Below are 17,734 nucleotides of genomic sequence, written 5' to 3'. Positions count from 1 at the left end.
TTTTATTTTTTTATTGTATAGGGCAGGCAATTTCAAGAAATATTGCAATATACTTTTTTTAATCAACTCAGCCTCCTTTTATTTGAAGACTTCCTGAACTGCTGCCCCTATCCTCAGCTACTGGCCGTTGTAGCGAAAATCCGTATTTAGCGCCAAACACACTGAACACAGCTATTCTGTATGGGGAACACTTCATGCTGCCTGCTCCTGAAACCCGATGCACACAAAGTCTCAGTGCATTGGGTATTTCTACAACAGACTGTTTCAGTCCATTCCTAATAACCAACCACACTGATCTTATCTCCCTTCTCGTCCTGCCAGACGCTTTGATGATTGAGGGACGAGCGAGGAAATCCAGCCAGATATTGTGCATTCTTCACCCTTTAGAGCGTCTGACACACAAAAAAATGAGAAAAGGTTTTTGTTTGTTTTTTTAAACTTTTTTTTGGTACATTAAAAAAACTAACTGTTTTTATATATTTTTTTCGAAGTCCTCCTAGGGGACTTGAACTAGCAATCGGTCACAATTGAAGTGAAGTATGGAGTGCGCTCAGCCCATGAGCCAGCTCCATACTTCCCTTAACGACTGCCACGTACATGTATGTGGCATGTCATTAAGGGTTTAATAATTGTGCCACTCTTGTCCATAACTTGTGCCTGGTAATGCAACTAGGCCTTATTCAATTGAATGGGGCTGTGCTGCAGTATTAGACACAGCCTTTGAACAAGAGTGCTGCTGTATTTGGAAAGAAAAAGTGGATTATTTTATTAACTTCACACAAGCCTTTTAAACCTATTGTTTTAGTTTTATATTTCATAAATACAGAAGAGCATTCAATGAGGTTGGACCTATGAAGATTTGCATAAATAGGAAGTGGGGAGGATTGTCCTTGGAGATCTGCATAAATAAGAAGTAGGGAGGATATGTCCATGAAAATCTGCATACATGGAAAATGGGGAGTATGGGACCATGGATGGAAAGAAGGTTGATTGGGGCTATGGAAACCTGCATAGAAGGGAATGACATCAATAGGCAGAAAAACAAGGAATATGTGGGCATTAGTGGAAACATTAAAAATACAATGTAACAAACAGTTGCCAAAATATGCCCCAATGGACGGGACCGTCACCATGGAAATAAGGAATAAACCAACAGGTGCCCGACTCTGTTGTCCTGGGAACAGGATGCTGAAGGGTTGGTGACACCGAAGCTAAAGGGAGACATTTTATATATTGGCCTGAGGAAGGCACCTATTAGGTGACGAAACGCGTAGCCTTTTAATAAACAATATTAATTTGGAGCCAAGTCTTTGTCCTCCATCCAGCAGCGCCCACATGTTCCTAGTTTTTCTGACTTACTGATGTTTTAATTGCGACTGCCTTGATGCATGACCGGTCCATGGAGGAGCAGCAACGGATTTAAAACTTCCCAATCTACTGTACGGAATTGTTATTGCCACATCTCACTCACGCTATGTAGCGCCATGTTTTTAAAATCCGTTTAGAAAGGAATGGGGCAGGATGAATTGACTTTTGTAGGCTAAGTTTAGCTTTTCTGAATTTCAGTTCGTTACTATAAGAAGCCTTGATGTTGTTAAATAAATTATTATTGTGTAATAATACTTTCAGTGCAGATATTTAAAGAGTTAGGAAGATGACAACCAGGGTAGCGGATACATCAGATGCAATAGGTTGTACCCGTTGTGGGCCCGTCCCTTTTGTAAAATGGGCAAACACGTTGGTTTAGAAAATCTATTTTTAAATACATTGCTAGGGAATTCGGAGTTAAAAGAATTGAAGGGGTCCCCTGTTTAGGACCCTCATTTATCCGCCAGAGTGGAGAGCAACCACAAAGAGCGCATCTCACTCTGGAGGACCCAGCACGTCCGTGTATTATTTACGCAGCCTATTTATTGACGTGACCACTGTGTAATGTTTTAATTTCCCTTCAGTGGTGCTGCAAGAAAATTGATTACTTTCTGCCGGGTTCCTTCAACGTTTACAACTAGGAATCTATGCCGCAGGACGCTCTGATCAGCTTATTGTTAGGGACCATTCTAACAAAAAGACGTTGTCCAAAGTTAATCACCCATTTGAAAATGTAAGGGTCATTGAAACGTGTTTTTTTTGGCACTGATTTTTACATGGAGACCGCGTCGAAATCGGCGCCAAAAAATTACCGACATAGTCTTTATTGATTTCTTTGAGGGGCAAAGGCGTTTTTTGCTGCTTGCTAAAAAAAAAAAGCATGTCCTTTTTTTGCCGCGGTTTCCGCCTCTGGCCGCCATTTGAAATCAATGGGGGGGCAGAAAAGAAGCAGCGGTGCTCGTTTCTGAGTGTTTTCTGCTGCGTTTTTTTTGCCTGCGGTCCCTGCATTATCTTCAAGGGCATTGCAGCTTCTTGAGCCAAATGGCAGCCGCAGAGTATGGAACCGAAATTAATACTATTATAACCTGACTTCTTTCCAAATGTTTTCCAAATGTAAATTTAGACTTGTCACAGCCCCATAAACCTCAATGCAGTCTCCATAAATATATGGAGTACATTCTGCATACTTGTGTCCTTCATTGTCCCGTTTTGTGCCTGTAGGTGACTGACATGATGCAGAAAGCTCTCTTTGACTTCATGAAGCACAGATTTGATGGCAGGTGAGATCAAAATCTGGTTGATACCTTTTACAGCAGAAATTATTATTTTTTTGTAGGGGGACGACGACACATGATTGAATCCTATGCCATGTACTTGTTTTATTTTAAATAGGTGACTCATCTAATACAGTGGAACATTTAGGCTACATGCACATGTTGCGTAAATTGATGCGGAAAATCCACACCAAAACCGCGGGAGTACGCACGTAATTCCGCAGCTAAACTTGCACCAAATGGTATTTACATTTTGAGGCAGAAATAGGTGCGGTTTTATGAAGGGGAATTTGGTGCAGTTTTCTTTAATACGCAACGTGGGCATTCAGCCTTACAGCGGAACGTTTACATATTGCAAGAGTGGGGCAGATTTACTATTCAAAATGCGGCAGAATTCGGGCTCAAACACTTTGATAATTTTAGCGCCTTTTCTGACTGCCTTGGCTAAGTTTACGCTGTCTAAAACTAACAGTATTAGTAAATCTTCCCCCAGTGAGTTTCATGCAACCTATCACTGGGGAAGCAGGTTGTTTCCGGAAAATGGCTAAATAGGCTGCAGATTGGTAAATATCCAATGTCAATGTTTAAATTGTGTGTACAGAGAAAAAAATTGACCACATGTTTACCAAGTAGTTGGTTTTGTTGAATCGCTGCACTTGGCAGTTTCTGTCAGTCCCATAGAGTTTAGATGGAGTGGCAGCACGCATACTCAACTTCCACTCCATTTAAACTCCTCCTCACTGCGGTCGTGCAGGTGAGTGTGAACGGGGGACTCAGGACCCCCACTCTAGTGACTAGTTGGGCACCCAATGATCATATATTTATCACCTATTCTAAGGATGAGTGATAAATATATTTAATGGGAAAACCGGTTTACGTAAACGAGAGAGTATATTGCAAAGCTAGCTGTAGTAAAGCAACAATACCATAAGTGAGTTTTGTTTACAGAATTCATGTCATTTGCACCCTTGATATTCCTAGCACTGTACATATGTTGAAGTGTAGACAACTAAAGAATCTGCATACAGTATTTATTATATCTTTTCAGGATCTCCATTACTAGAGTCACAGCTGACTTATCTCTAGCCAAGCGTTCTGTACTCAATAATCCAGGCAGGAGAGCCATCATTGAACGTTCAAGCACCCGCTCCAGCATTGGTGAGAATAAAAATGTTCTTATTAAGAACTACATTGATTTAGGTAAGATTGTAATAGAATACAGCTTTAGGCAGTTGCACCGTCCGCATTATGGATGCAATGGGTTTAGTAGAACCGCGGCGGTTGTGGATATTGCGGCCATAATATAAACACTAGACTGTGGAGGCATTACGGCCGAGTGAAAATGTCCTTAAATTAATGACTAAGCCGACACAGTCTATTTCACAAGTGACCTCCTGTGCATTCCCATTTTAGTGTACAATGGTACTATATATGAGTTGCAACCAAAAGGTAATTTTTATCGGATGCCAGGATAATGTTCAAGTTTAGAGCATGGCATTGAATTTGATTGTGGACATAACTAAAAGATTTACCTAAATGGGCATACAGTTATATATTAATTGTGTTAATTCTGATTTAAAAGAAAAAAAAATCTACGTCTCTAAAATGGCCATTTAGAGTGGTAATAAATAAACTAAAAAGCTATACATGTGATAATCTTTTCTTAGAACTCTGCAATTCCTCTATTATTCCTCCTGGAACTGTATGAATAAATTGACAACTGGCTGTTTCCTTACCTTTTCAATAAGGCCTGTCCCTACACACTCTGAAACAATCCAATCAGTGCTGGCAGTGTTAGATTGTGTAGGGACACATCCAGTGGCGTAACTACCGCTGTAGCAGCCATAGCGGCTGCTACGGGGCACGCGGCATGAGGGGGCCCGTGCCGCCGGCCGTCACGGGCCCCCCTATGCCTCGAGGGGCACCACACTCAATAGTGTCTGAGTCTTTCAGATGCCATTGAACGCTATGGCAGAGCAGGGAGGTATCTCCCTGCTCTGCCATAGGCTATTGTTAACCGTTGCGAAGCTCTATGGGTCGCAACGCCCGCAATTGCGACAGGCCCCTAAGCGTAGGGGGCTCGCTGGGCCCCCGTAGCCACACAGCGCTAGCCGCGCCGGTCCCGCTTCCTGATACAGTTTTAATGCTTGCTCACGGAGCTGACAGCTCCTTGCTCCAGCATTCACTCTGCTGTGAGCGGCTCGGCACAGGCAGGCGCGATGTTGTGACGTCATCGCACCTGTCTGCTCCGAGTCACTCACAGCACAGACCGGAGGAGAAGGATCCTCCGCGCGTTGTGGGAATGGGGATAGGTAAGTAATTATGTTATTATTTTTCTATTCGGCACTATGGGGAATTATACTGGGTAGGGAAGGGGGGCTAATATGGTGTCTGCTATAGGAGCATTTTATTATATGGGGGCATTATACTGTATGGGGCATTATACTGTGGGTACAGCTATGGGAGCATTATACTGTGGGGCAGCTATCGGGGGTATTATACTGTAGGGGTAGCTATGGGGGCATTATGCTGTGTGGGACATTATACTGTGGGTACAGCTATGGGGGCATTATACTGTGGGGGCAGCTATGGGGGGCATTATACTGTGGGGGGCTGCTATGAGGGCATTATACTGTGTGGAGAAGCTATGAGGGGGCATTATACTGTGGGGTGCATCTATGGGGGGGCATTATACTGTATGGGACAGCTATGGGGGGCATTATATTGTGTGGGGCATTATACTGTGGGGGCTGCTATGGGGGTATTATACTGTGTTGGGCAGCTATGGGGGGCATTATACTGTGTAGGGCATTATACTATGGGAGGCAGTATACTGTGTGGGGCAGCTATGGGGGGCATTATACTATAGGGGAAGCTATGGAGACAATTATACTGTGGGGCAGCTATGGGGGCATTATACTGTGGTGTTCAGCTATGGGTGGCATTATACTGTGGGGGCGTCTATGGGGGCATTACACTGTGGGCACAGCTATAGAGAGCATTATCCTATGGTGGTCAGCTATGGGTGGCATACTGTGGGGGCAGCTATGCGGGGCATTATACTGTATGGGGCAGCTAAGGGGGTATTATATTGGATGGGGCATTATGCTGTATGGGGAAATTTGGGCTTTGTACTGCATGAGGGCATCTGTGTGGGCATTGTACTGTATGGTGGCAGCTATGGGGGCATTCTACTATGTGGGGGACACTATGTGAGCATGATACTGCGTGGGCTGAACCGGGTGTGTATGGGCGGGGATTGGGAGTAATTAGAGGAGTGGCTTAAAAGGAAAAAAAATTGCCACTGCGCGCCGCATCGATTGTCCCGCTTTATGATGCTTGAAAGTATAGCACTGTCTACAGGGAGGGCTGTATAGCACTGTATGGGGAGGCTGTATAGCCCTGTCTACAGGGGGCACTGTATAGTACTGTCTCCAGGGGTCTCTGTATAGTACTGTCTACATGAGGGGGCTGTATGGCACTATTTACAGGTGGGCACTATCTACAAGAGCGGGCTGTGTGTGGCACCTAGGGGAGGGGGGCCCAATCAAAAGTTTGCTATGGGGCCCAGTGTTTCCTAGTTACGCCCCTGGACACAGCCTATTGACATAATGAATGGTAACACGCAGTTGTCAATTTAGCCATTCATTTCCAGGATGAATAATAGAAGAATGATACAGCATAAAGTTTGGATTGTTATTTTATAGGAAATACAAGTAAAAGACAAACGTGTCAGGCGAGTGTACATATCCTCTTTAAAGGCTATGTACACTTAGCAAAGTTTTTCTTTTTGTGAAATCAATGTTTTAGGCGATTTTAAACCAAAATTTTGTTTTGTTGTTCCGATATAGCTTCTATGTATTCTTTATACATAGAAACTGTATCCGCTGTGAGCCGATTCCGTCAGTTCACATAAAACATTGATTCAAAATAGAAAAAAAAGCTTTCAAAAGTGTACAAAGCCTTTCAGTACATTTCTATCCGAAGGTTAAAAAAAAAAAAACAGCATTAAAAAAGAGAAAATCTTAACAAAGCTTACGTTTTCTGTATTCAGACATATATTTTAGGAATAATCAGAATCCTAGAATGTTGTAATTCCTATTTATGTGCAATATTCTATTATACAGCTGAGGTACAAAGTGAAATCGAGAGGATATTTGAGCTGGCCAAGACACTCCAACTAGTTATCCTGGATGCGGACACAATCAACCATCCTACTCAACTGAGCAAAACTTCCCTGGCACCCATCATTGTGTATGTCAAAGTTTCATCCCCTAAGGTGAGCCAAGGTGGCACTGAGCTGGTATTTTATTCCTTCAAACTATGATTATCAACCAGCAGTCTGGGCATTACATTGGTAAACTATGCAGCATGGTCTACAGCACAAAGGCTGATCGGATGCAATGACTTCTCCAGGTTATGATTGGGCCGGATTACTCCTATAGTACTGCCAGCTCATAGAAAAAAGATGAGCGGTCTCTCTTTTCTCCACCAAAACCAAAATGAAAGAGAGCATGGCTTCTCTCTGCTCCCTCTGGTACAACAGGAACGAGTTACCTAGCGGCTTCTGATTTCCTCACAGCAACTAAATTCTAGATTAGGAGGTGGTGGCACAGGAGCATGAAGGGTTGTTATTCCTGTGGCAGTCTCTTATGAAGGCAATATGGCTGAAAGTGATACTTATGGGGGACACTCTGTGCTTCCTCTGTATATAAAAAAGCTAGTGCACATCTTGGCAGAGGGGAGTGGGAAAACATCTACTTAGGAAAATATCGTCTTTTTTCCCCCACTATCAACCAGTCCTGTTTTGGAAAAACAATATATGGAGGGAACATAGACTGCAAATATAGCCATGTAAAGAATCTATATGTCTAGCCTGTGTGTCTGCCTTGGCTGGATGTGATCTGTAGCCCTCTGATAAAGATGTCCATGATGTGACAGGTTAACCAGTTTTAAGATGACATTTTAAGGCAAAAGGTGGGATATTAAGAGTTCTTATGGGCAGAATGGCAAAAAAAAAGCGATTTGACATGTATCCATGGAAAATAAGTCACAAATTCAGTGAATTAATTTGTAACATCTACACAGATGAGCTCCCTGTTCAGCGATCAAATGGAAGTTCGGTAAAGTAAACCATAAGTTAGGAAAATACATGATCAACAATTCTCTAACATACAATATTTGGTCAAAGTGTGTGGACTGACTATCACACCTATATGTGCTTGTTGGACACCCCATTCCAAAACCATTGGCATTAATATGGAGATTGACCTCCTTTTCTGGCAGTATCAGTCTTTAGTCTTCTGTGAAGGGTTTCCACAAGATTTTGGAGAGTGTCTGTGGAAATTTATGCCTATTGAGCCAAAAGAGCATTTGTAAGGTCAGACACTGATGGACGAGAGGGTCTGGCACACAATCTGCGTTCCAATTCATTCATCCGAGGGGGTTGAGGTCAGGGCACTGTGCAGGATACTAGAGTTACTCCACACTAAACTCACCCAACCATGGGGCGTGGCCTAGCGGTGAATGTGAGAGGACGTGTGTGACCGGAGCTCCTGCTGTATCCATCCTATAAGGCCCATATATCCCGCAAAATTCGGGGAAAACGGTTTCCCCAGTGTCTTACCTGAGTCTAGAGGTGGAGGTGCACGAGTGCCCGTCCATAATGATGCGCTCGAGGAAGCAGAAGTAGCCGCCAGCGAGTCCTGGGTCCCGCTCTCAAGATGGCGCCGGCGAGACGGAGGGCCGCACTAGAGGCCTCCGGCAGGAAGCAGCAGAGAAGCTGGAGAGGTTCGCCCGCACGCCGAGAGCAGGGGGTGCGGCGGCACAGCAGAGAGCGTCGGCTGGAGATCAGGCTGCTGGAGGCTCCTCTTCTGGATCCAGGTACTCTCCTTTGGCGGGGGACATGAGAAGTGAGGAGGAGGAGGAGGAGATGTGCGGCGCCATGCAGGATCAGCCAGGTGCTGGAGGGAAAAGTGGAGCAAGGAAGGGGGAACCCTCCTTAAAGGACATTTTGGCAGCGGTGAAGCAGAATTCTATGGTCCTTACTGCCTTATCATGCCAGATGGGTGGACTGAAGGAGGACATTTTGTTGCTCAGGAATGATTTGCAAAAAGTAGCGGAACGCACCACTGCTGTGGAGGGGAGAGTCTCAGACATGGAGGATGCGATTCCTAACATAAGGCAGGATGTACAAGCACACTCTCAGGCAGTGGCGGCATTGCTGGCAAAGACAGATGACATGGAGAATCGGCTGAGACGGAACAATGTTCGCCTCGTGGGGGTTCCGGAAAGAGTGGAGGGAACGGATCCGGATGATTTCTTTGAAAAATAGCTGATAGACACATTTGGCAGAGATGAATTGACCCCTCTGTTTGCTGTGGAGAGAGCGCACAGAGTGCCGACCAGACCCGGCCCTCCGGGGAGGCCGCCGAGACCCGTCCTGATAAAGATTCTACACTACAAAGATAGAGACAAGATCCTGAGGAAAGCTAGAGAACGTCAAGACATCTCCTTCAATGGGGTCAAAGTGTCCTTCTTCCCGGATTTCTCTATGGAAGTACAACGGAAAAGATCGCAGTTTATGGATATAAAGAGACGCCTAAGGGCGTTACAGGTGCAATATTCTATGATGTATCCTGCCCGCCTGAGAATAGTGGCTCTAGGCACAACCTCCTTTTTCGAGACACCGAGAGAAGCGGTTAGATGGTTGGACAGCCATGAAAGTCAACTGAGACCGGCGGAGGCAGAGAGACGGCGTTGATCTGGAGCGGACCGGATGAGAAGACGAGGCCGGGGATGCGGGATTGAACCAGGTGTCGTAGACCATTGCAAGAACTGGCATTGAGGGTTCCTGGCTATGCTTGGACTCCTGATTGAACCCCTGGGGGCCTTTGAGGGCCTGGCTGCGGTGCACACTGAAGACAGGGAGTGGAGGAATTTGTCTATGGACATTGAGGGGTACTGATATGTTGAAGGGATGGCTGTTTATTTGCAAAAAGGCAGCGGGAGTAATGGTCAGTTAAGCAGGAAGGGTGAATTGCAAGTTATGGTATTGCTGAGTGTACGGTGGGCGGAGTTGACCTGCCGATGCTGGATGTTATGGGTTAGGACAGATACTATCTGTCGCCCCGACCCTTGGAAAGGGGTAGGTTTACGGGGGATGTTACAGGGTGGGGGAAGGGAGGGGGGAGGGAAGGATGACCCAGCCGGTCGGATATTTAAAATTACGAATACAGGGTAGGATGTATTGGGATATGTTGAGGGATGACGGGATCACTTAATTGTCTGTCCTGGAATGTTCGGGGCTTGCGGGACTCCAGAAAACGGCAGGCGGTATTTGAATTTATCAAGAAACAGGAGTCACGGGTGATAGGACTACAGGAGACGCATATGACAAGGGATTCGGTCTCCATGATGCATAAGGCCTGTGTAGGCCATAGTTTTCATTCCTATCACACTACATATTCAAGGGGGGTGAGTCTTCTCATACATAGGGTGGTGCCATTTATATGTCATGACTCCTTCCAGGATGGGGAGGGGCGGTATGTGGGAGTACACTGTACTCTTTATCATTGGAATTGTTTGTTGGTGGTGTTGTATGTTCCCCCTCCCTTTTCAAGTGGGTGTATTAAGAAAGTGGTGGAAGAACTGGCTAGATTCCCAGAGGTGCCGTTACTCGTGATGGGGGATTTTAACGCGGTACCGAATACTAATATGGATAAATTTGGCACGACAGGGGGAGGAATAACAGCGTTTGGTCATCTTGTTGCTGAAATGGGCTGGCGGGACATATGGAGGGATAAGCATCCAAGTAGGTTTCAGTACTCTTGTGCGTCTTCCACGTATCAGTCTCTATCCAGGATAGACTTAATCTTGTGCTCGCCTGCAGCAGTACCCTTTGTAGACCAGATAGAATACTTACAAAGAGCCTTATCGGACCATTCTCCTTTGTTAATGAAGGTAGTGACGGAGGGGAGGACAGGGCGGGGGCAAGGGGGCTGGAAACTCAATGCCTTCTGGCTGAAGTTGATAGATAATAAACAAATTTTAGACCTCATAAAGGAATATTTTCAGTTCAACTCGGGTACTGTACCGCAAGGGATACTGTGGGATGCGATGAAGGCGTGGCTGAGAGGGGTGTTCATCCAGCACATTTCGGCAGTAAAAACCAGGTCTAGACAATTAGGGGAAGCGCTGTTGGAAAGGGTAACGGAGACAGAAAGGTTACATATTGCGGATAACACACCAGACACTTTGAAGCATTGGGTGGAGGCACAGAGGTTGTTAAAACCGCATCAGTTGGAGAGGGCAGATAAACGGATGTTTTTAAAACGCCAATATTAAGAGGAGGGGGAGACCACAGGACGGTTACTGGCAAGGATGGCGCAGGCTCAGAGGGAGAATAATTATATACATACTATTAGGGGGGAGGGGGGAAAGCCAGAGACTGATACAGGACAAATATTGAAAGTCTTTCAGCAGTTTTACTCCGATTTATATGCCTCTAGAGCAGAACACACACCCCAACAGTTGGAAGAGTATATAGGGGAGATTGACCTTCCCAGGCTGGGAGGGGAGGAGAGAATGACATTGGAGGAACCTATATCTCTGGAGGAGCTCAAGGCAGCCATAGGGATACTAGCCAGTGAAAAGGCTCCGGGGCCGGATGGTCTTCCGGTGGAGGTTTTTAAAGAATATGGGGAGGAACTCACACCTCAGTTACTGGCTACTCTTCTGGATAGTTTTGAGAGAGGGCGGCTCCCGGAATCAATGTATGAAGCAACTATAGTGGTTCTGCCTAAAGAGGGGAAGGATCCTTAGCTCCCGGGCTCCTATAGACCAGTTTCTCTATTGACGGCGGATATTAAAATCATAGCAAAGGTCTTGGCGCTTCGACTGGCTAGGGTAGTGGCTGGGGTGGTACATGGAGACCAGGCCGGCTTTATGCCATCCAAATCGACGGCGGTGAACTTGAGACGGCTGTTCTTGAATTTGCAAGTTCTTCCGGATAATCGTGGGGGGAGAGCCATTCTTTCCTTAGATGCGGCTAAAGCGTTTGATTGCGTGGAATGGAGATATTTGTGGTCAGTTCTGGGAAAAATGGGATTTGGCCCTAATTTCATAAAATGCGTAAGGTTGTTATACGTAGCCCCGACTGCAAAAATAAGGGTGAATGGGGCCCTCTCTGATCGGTTTGCGCTGGCGCGGGGAACACGTCAGGGATGTCCCTTATCTCCGTTGTTGTTCGCGTTGGCGGTGGAACCATTGGCGTGTGCAGTACGACAGCATTAGCATATACAGGGGTTGAGATATGGGGGGGTGGAGGAACGAATTGCATTATACGCGGATGATATGCTGTTGTTCATGGCGGATACCGAGCGCACACTACCGTTAGTTATGGCCCTGATCAAGCGTTTTGGGAAATATTCGGGATTGCTCATTAATTGGTCAAAATCGGCTCTTATGTTCATGGATCAGGGGGTTATCCAGACTGCGGAGGAGGAGGTTGAGATACCGGTGGTCACGGAGTTTAAATATTTGGGGGTTAGGGTGACGGCGAAAGCACAGGATTATATGTCCCTTAATGTAATGCCACTGTTAACAACGATAAAGGCCAAAGTAGAGGCTTGGAATAAGCTACCGCTATCTGCTCTGGGCAGGTCGAATTTGATTAAAATGATCCTTATGCCTCAAGTGCTGTACGTCCTACATAATTCCCCGGTATGGATCCTCAAATATTGGTTTAGGAGGTTGCATAACCTTTTTAGAGAGCTAGTATGGAAGAAGGGGGTACCCAGGATTAAACTGGAGAAACTCCAATTGCCTAAGGAGGAGGGGGGCCTGGCTTTGCCTAATGCTTGGGTGTATTATTTAGCTGCCCAATGTCAGCATTTCTGGGGGTGGGAGCAGGAAGAGACCTGGGGGTCCAGTGCGTGCATCCTATCATATCTGGGGGGGGGGGGGAGAATCCGTTGGCAGGACTGGAAGCACACAGCTATAAAAGGATGGCGAGTACTCGACCCACCCTGCTTCTCATACATAAGGTGTGGTGGCAGTGTAAGCACTTGTTGAAGATAGGAGAGTGTACTAAATATACCCCAGTCTGGAGGAATGCGTATCTGGGGGAACTGGGTAAATTGGAAGGGATGCAGGAGTGGGAGCAGCGAGGCATAATACGATTGAGTCAGTTGTACGAGGGAGGCATACTCAAATCCTTTCAGCAATTACGGGAGGGGTTTCAGTTGGATTCCCGCATGTTCTATCAGTACCTGCAGATTCGGCATGCTGTGCAGACACAAGCGGCCAGTGTAGACATGGCGATACATGCCACCGGAGTATTGGAACATATTGCAAAAGCAGTAACGTCAAAGAGATTAATTTCATTGGTTTATCGCAGGTTGCTGTCGGAACATCTGGGAGATCCTATGGCACCAGTCAAAGCTACATGGGAAAGAGATGTGGGTCCTATTCCTACAGACCACTGGGAGGCGGTCTTGGCGGCATCATGTACTTTGTCCATCAATGTAGCACAACGGAGATCTCAGTTGTTTCTGATACATAGGGTGTATAGGACCCTCTGGGTTCTGAAACAAATGGGATTATGGGCAGACGCTAGGTGTCCGGAAGAAAAGGCAGACATCCTTCATATGTTCTGGTCCTGCGGGAGATTGGGGACCTTATGGACAGACATGGCAGAGTTACTGGGTCGAGTGTTTGAGGTACAGATTCCATTGGATCCTGTGGTAATGCTGCTGGGGTATGTTGGTGATTTGGAGGGGGATAGGATGTCAGGTTTGGCAATTGCAAAAATATTATACCAAGTTAGGAAGGGAATAGCGAAACACTGGCTGGATGCGGAACCACCCTCAAAGCAAGAAATTATAGGGGCACTTAACTCTCAGGTTCTGATGGAATATAGGATATACTCCAAGAGGGGGTCCAAGACTAAGTTTGAAAAACAATGGGCTAGGTGGATTGATCATTCTGGGTATGCTTCCTCGGAACTAATGACGCTACGCGCGCTGGTTTCACTCTAATTGATCCTGGGGTTCAAGGGAATACTAAGGGCACGGGAGCAGGGTGGGCAAGGGCACACATTCAGGAATAGAGCTACTGACGGTTGTGTACATGCGGGGAGTTGAAGTGAGAGGGGGAGTGGAAATAGGAAGGAGAAGGAGATAGGATAAAGAAGCTTGTAACGGGAGGACCGGCTGGGGGATACAGGGGGGAGTTGGGGGGAAGGGAATGTTTTGTTGGAAATAAATAATTGGGTCTGTGGAAATATGCTTTCACAATGTATGAGAATGTATAATGACCTGTACTGATGTGAAGTTTGTTGAATAAACTTGAACTGATTAAAAAAGAAAACTCACCCAACCATGCGTTTATACACCTCGCTTTGTTCACGGGTACAGTCATGCTGGAACAGGGATGGATCATACCCATTTTGTTGCAACAAAGTTGGGAGCATTCAATTGTCTAAAATGTCTTTGTATGCTGTAGCATTAACATTACGCTTTACTGAAAATAAGGATCCTAGCCTAAACCCTAAAAAACAGCCTCCTCAAACAAATTTTACTGTGGGCACTATGCATTTTGATAGGTAGCCTTCTCCTGGCATCCGCCAAACCCAGATTCATCTATCAGTCTGCCAGATAAATGCTCCAGAATCCGCATGCTTTACACCACTCCAGCTGGCGCTTAAGATTGTGCATGGTAATTTTAGGCTTATGTGCAGCTGCTCGACCAAGGAAACCAATTTCATGAACTTTCCAACCCACAGTTCTTGTGCTGATGACCATTTCAAAGGCAGTTTGGAAGTCTGTAGTGAGTAAAGCAACATAGGATAGACTATTTTTACGTGCCACACCCTAGACGCATCTGTCACGAAGGGTCTGTGGACCCACTGGGCCGTACCGCCTTGGCGGTAAGGCAGCTGGCCAACAGGGTGCAGGACAATGTCTATAGTTCGTATATAGGATACCTGTGGCAGCACGGACAGTAGCTTGGCAGGAACTAAGCAGCAGGTGTCGACAGGCGTGGGTAGGCAGTCGAGCGTGGTATCCGGCACGGCAACAGCAAGCACGGCAATAGCAAGCACGGCACTAGATCGGGATATAGGAACAGGAGCAGGAACGGGAAAACACTGGGAGCAGGAAACACTAAGGGACCAATTTGCATAGACAGACTAAGGGATACACAACAACGCTCAGGCATCGAACTAGGGGGCTGGACCCCTTTTATAGTCCAGGGTACTCACGGGTCAAAGGTCGTCCATGATGTCCGGTGCGCGCGCTGCCCCTTTAAAATCGGGGACGAGCCTGCACGCGCACCCTACGGGATCCTGAAGAGGTGAGAGGATGCAAGCGCTGGCGTCTCCTGAGGAGGAGACTGGGGCCAGCGCTTGCCGACTCGTGGCTGGGGCTGTCAGCGGGAGGTTGGAGCTGACAGCCCTCAGCCACGGACATTACAGTATCCCCCCTCCTACGCCCCCTCTTCTTGGGACCAGAGTGAGAGAGAAACTTCTTCAGAAGAGATGGGGCATTGAGGTTCTCCTCTGGCTCCCAGGACCTCTCCTCGGGACCAAACCCCCTCCAATCCACCAAATAAAAGGTTTTTCCTCTCACTCTCTTGGTGTCCAAGATCTCCTTGACCTCAAAGATGTCCGAGGGGCCACTGGGGGCAACCGCAGGGTTGGGAGTCTTGGAAAAGCGGTTTAGGATCACAGGCTTCAGGAGGGAGACGTGGAAGGAGTTGGGTATCCTGAGGTTAGGAGGCAGCCGAAGCTTGTAGGCGACAGGGTTGATCTGCTGCAGGACCTCGAATGGTCCGAGGAACCTGGGGGCAAATTTACATGATGGCACCCTCAATCAGATATTCCTGGACGACAGCCAGACCTACGTGCCAGGAAGAAACCGAGGAGGCTCTCTTCTCCTTGTGTCAGCCTTCCGTTTCATGCGGTCCACTGCCATTAGGATGGAGGATCGAGTCTGCTGCCAGATCTGCAAAAAGTCTCTAAACGTGGAGTCAGCTGCAGGTACCTCGGAAGCATCAGGCACCGGAAGAGGAATTCGTGGATGCTGGCCATAGACAATGCGGAACGGAATATTCCTAGTAGACTCACTGGTGTGATTGTTATAGGAGAACTCCGCCCATGGGAGCAGCTGTACCCAGTCATCATGCTGCTTGGAGATGAAGTGGCGTAGGTAGTTCTCCAAAATCTGGTTGATCCTCTCGACCTGACCATTAGACTGAGGATGGTAGGCAGAAGAAAAGTCCAACCTCACGCCAAGAAGTCTGCAGAGGGCTCTCCAGAACCTCGAGGTAAACTGAACCCCCCGATCGGACACAATATGCTGTGGCAAGCCGTGCAGGCGGAAGATGTGTTGAATAAATAACTTGGCCAACTGAGGAGCGGAAGGAAGGCCGGTCAGATGAACGAAGTGGGCCATCTTCGAAAATCGGTCCACCACTACCCAGACAGTACTGCATCCAGCAGAGAGAGGCAGGTCCGTGATAAAGTCCATCGCTATATGCTGCCAGTGAGCATTGGGCAGAGGCAATGGCTGGAGCAGACCAGCAGGCCTGGAGTGGGTGGCCTTGTTGGCTGCACATACAGCACAGGAAGAAACGAAGTCCACAATATCTTTGGGCAGCGTGGGCCACCAGAAATGACGAGCAATCTAATCCCGGGTCTTACGTAACCCCGCGTGACCTGCCAGTCTAGAGGAGTGACCCCCGTGTAGGATTCTTCCACGATCAGCCAGGCGCACAAAAGTCCTCCCCGGAGGAATGTCCCCAATCTGCAGGGGATTGACCGAGACAATACAGGATGGATCGATAATATTCTGTGGATTCTCAATGGTGTCTTCTGTCTCGAAAGACCTGGACAAGGCATCGGCCCTCACATTCTTGTCGGCCGGGTGATAATGAAGCTGAAACAGAAACCTTGCAAAGAACAGTGACCACCTGGCCTGACGAGGGTTCAGCCGTTGGGCCGTCTGGAGGTAGGTCAGATTCTTGTGGTCCGTAAAAATCAAGATCGGGTGAGCTGCGCCCTCTAGTAGATGTCTCCACTCTCCCAGAGCCAATTTGATGGCCAGTAACTCCCGATCCCCAATCAAGTAGTTGCGTTCTGCGGAAGAGAAGAGCTTAGAGAAGTATCCACATACCCTTGACTTGCCCTTGGGACCTCTCTGGAACAGGAGTGCACCAGCACCGACAGAGGATGCGACCACCTCCAACGAGAACTGTAGAGAGATATCCGGATGATGGAGGATAGAAGCTGACGTGAAGGCACTCTTCAGGCTATTGAATGCAGACTCTGCCTCGGGAGTCCACATCTCCAGGAGGTGTAGTAGGAGGAACAATATTGCCAGGAGGTGTAGTAGGAGGAACAGCAGCTTGTGCCTCCTGCCGACGTGCAAGAATGTTCAACGCCTGGAGGAGTTGGTCGTCGGGACCGGAGGTCCAGCATATCCGCTCGCATTTCTTGCGTTGTCGTCATAGTTTTGAACCGGCCAGCGGGGTCCAGGGCCTGAGCGTACTGTCACGAAGAGTCTGTGGACCCACTGGGCCGTACCGCCTTGGCGGTAAGGCAGCTGGCCAACAGGGTGCAGGACAATGTCTATAGTTCGTATATAGGATACCTGTGGCAGCACGGACAGTAGCTTGGCAGGAACTAGGCAGCGGGTGACGACAGGCGTGGGTAGGCAGTCAAGCGTGGTATCCAGCACGGCACGGCAATAGCAAGCACGGCACGGCAATAGCAAGCACGGCACTAGATCGGGATATAGGAACAGGAGCAGTAACGGGAAAACACTGGGAGCAGGAAACACTAAGGGACCAATTTGCATAGACAGACTAAGGGATACACAACAACGCTCAGGCATCGAACTAGGGGGCTGGACCCCTCTTATAGTCCAGGGTACTCACGGGTCAAAGGTCTTCCATGATGTCCGGTGCGCGCGCTGCCCCTTTAAGAGCGGGTTCCGGCAGAGGTGAGAGGATGCAAGCGCTGGCGTCTCCGACTCGTGGCTGCGGCTGTCAGCGGGAGGTTGGAGCTGACAGCCCGCAGCCACGGACATTAC

General features: G+C 47.5%; 1 protein-coding gene across 5 annotated transcripts in view; it reads left to right on the top strand.

Annotated features, from left to right (window-relative positions):
• Positions 1–17,734, top strand: part of CACNB3 (calcium voltage-gated channel auxiliary subunit beta 3) — a 297,646-nt gene that overhangs the window by 268,188 nt on the left and 11,724 nt on the right. For all 5 annotated transcript variants that reach the window (XM_075852205.1, XM_075852202.1, XM_075852204.1 and 2 more), the window contains 3 exons: positions 2,590–2,648; positions 3,691–3,800; positions 6,770–6,921. In XM_075852205.1, coding sequence (XP_075708320.1) covers positions 2,590–2,648; positions 3,691–3,800; positions 6,770–6,921 — 321 coding nt within the window. The remainder of the gene's footprint in view (positions 1–2,589; positions 2,649–3,690; positions 3,801–6,769; positions 6,922–17,734) is intronic.

Source organism: Rhinoderma darwinii, chromosome 2 (assembly GCF_050947455.1).
Source record: "Rhinoderma darwinii isolate aRhiDar2 chromosome 2, aRhiDar2.hap1, whole genome shotgun sequence".
Classification (NCBI taxonomy): Eukaryota; Metazoa; Chordata; class Amphibia; order Anura; family Rhinodermatidae; genus Rhinoderma; species Rhinoderma darwinii.
Note: the sequence above shows the minus strand (reverse complement) of the source record. Positions and strands in the feature narration are given on the sequence as shown.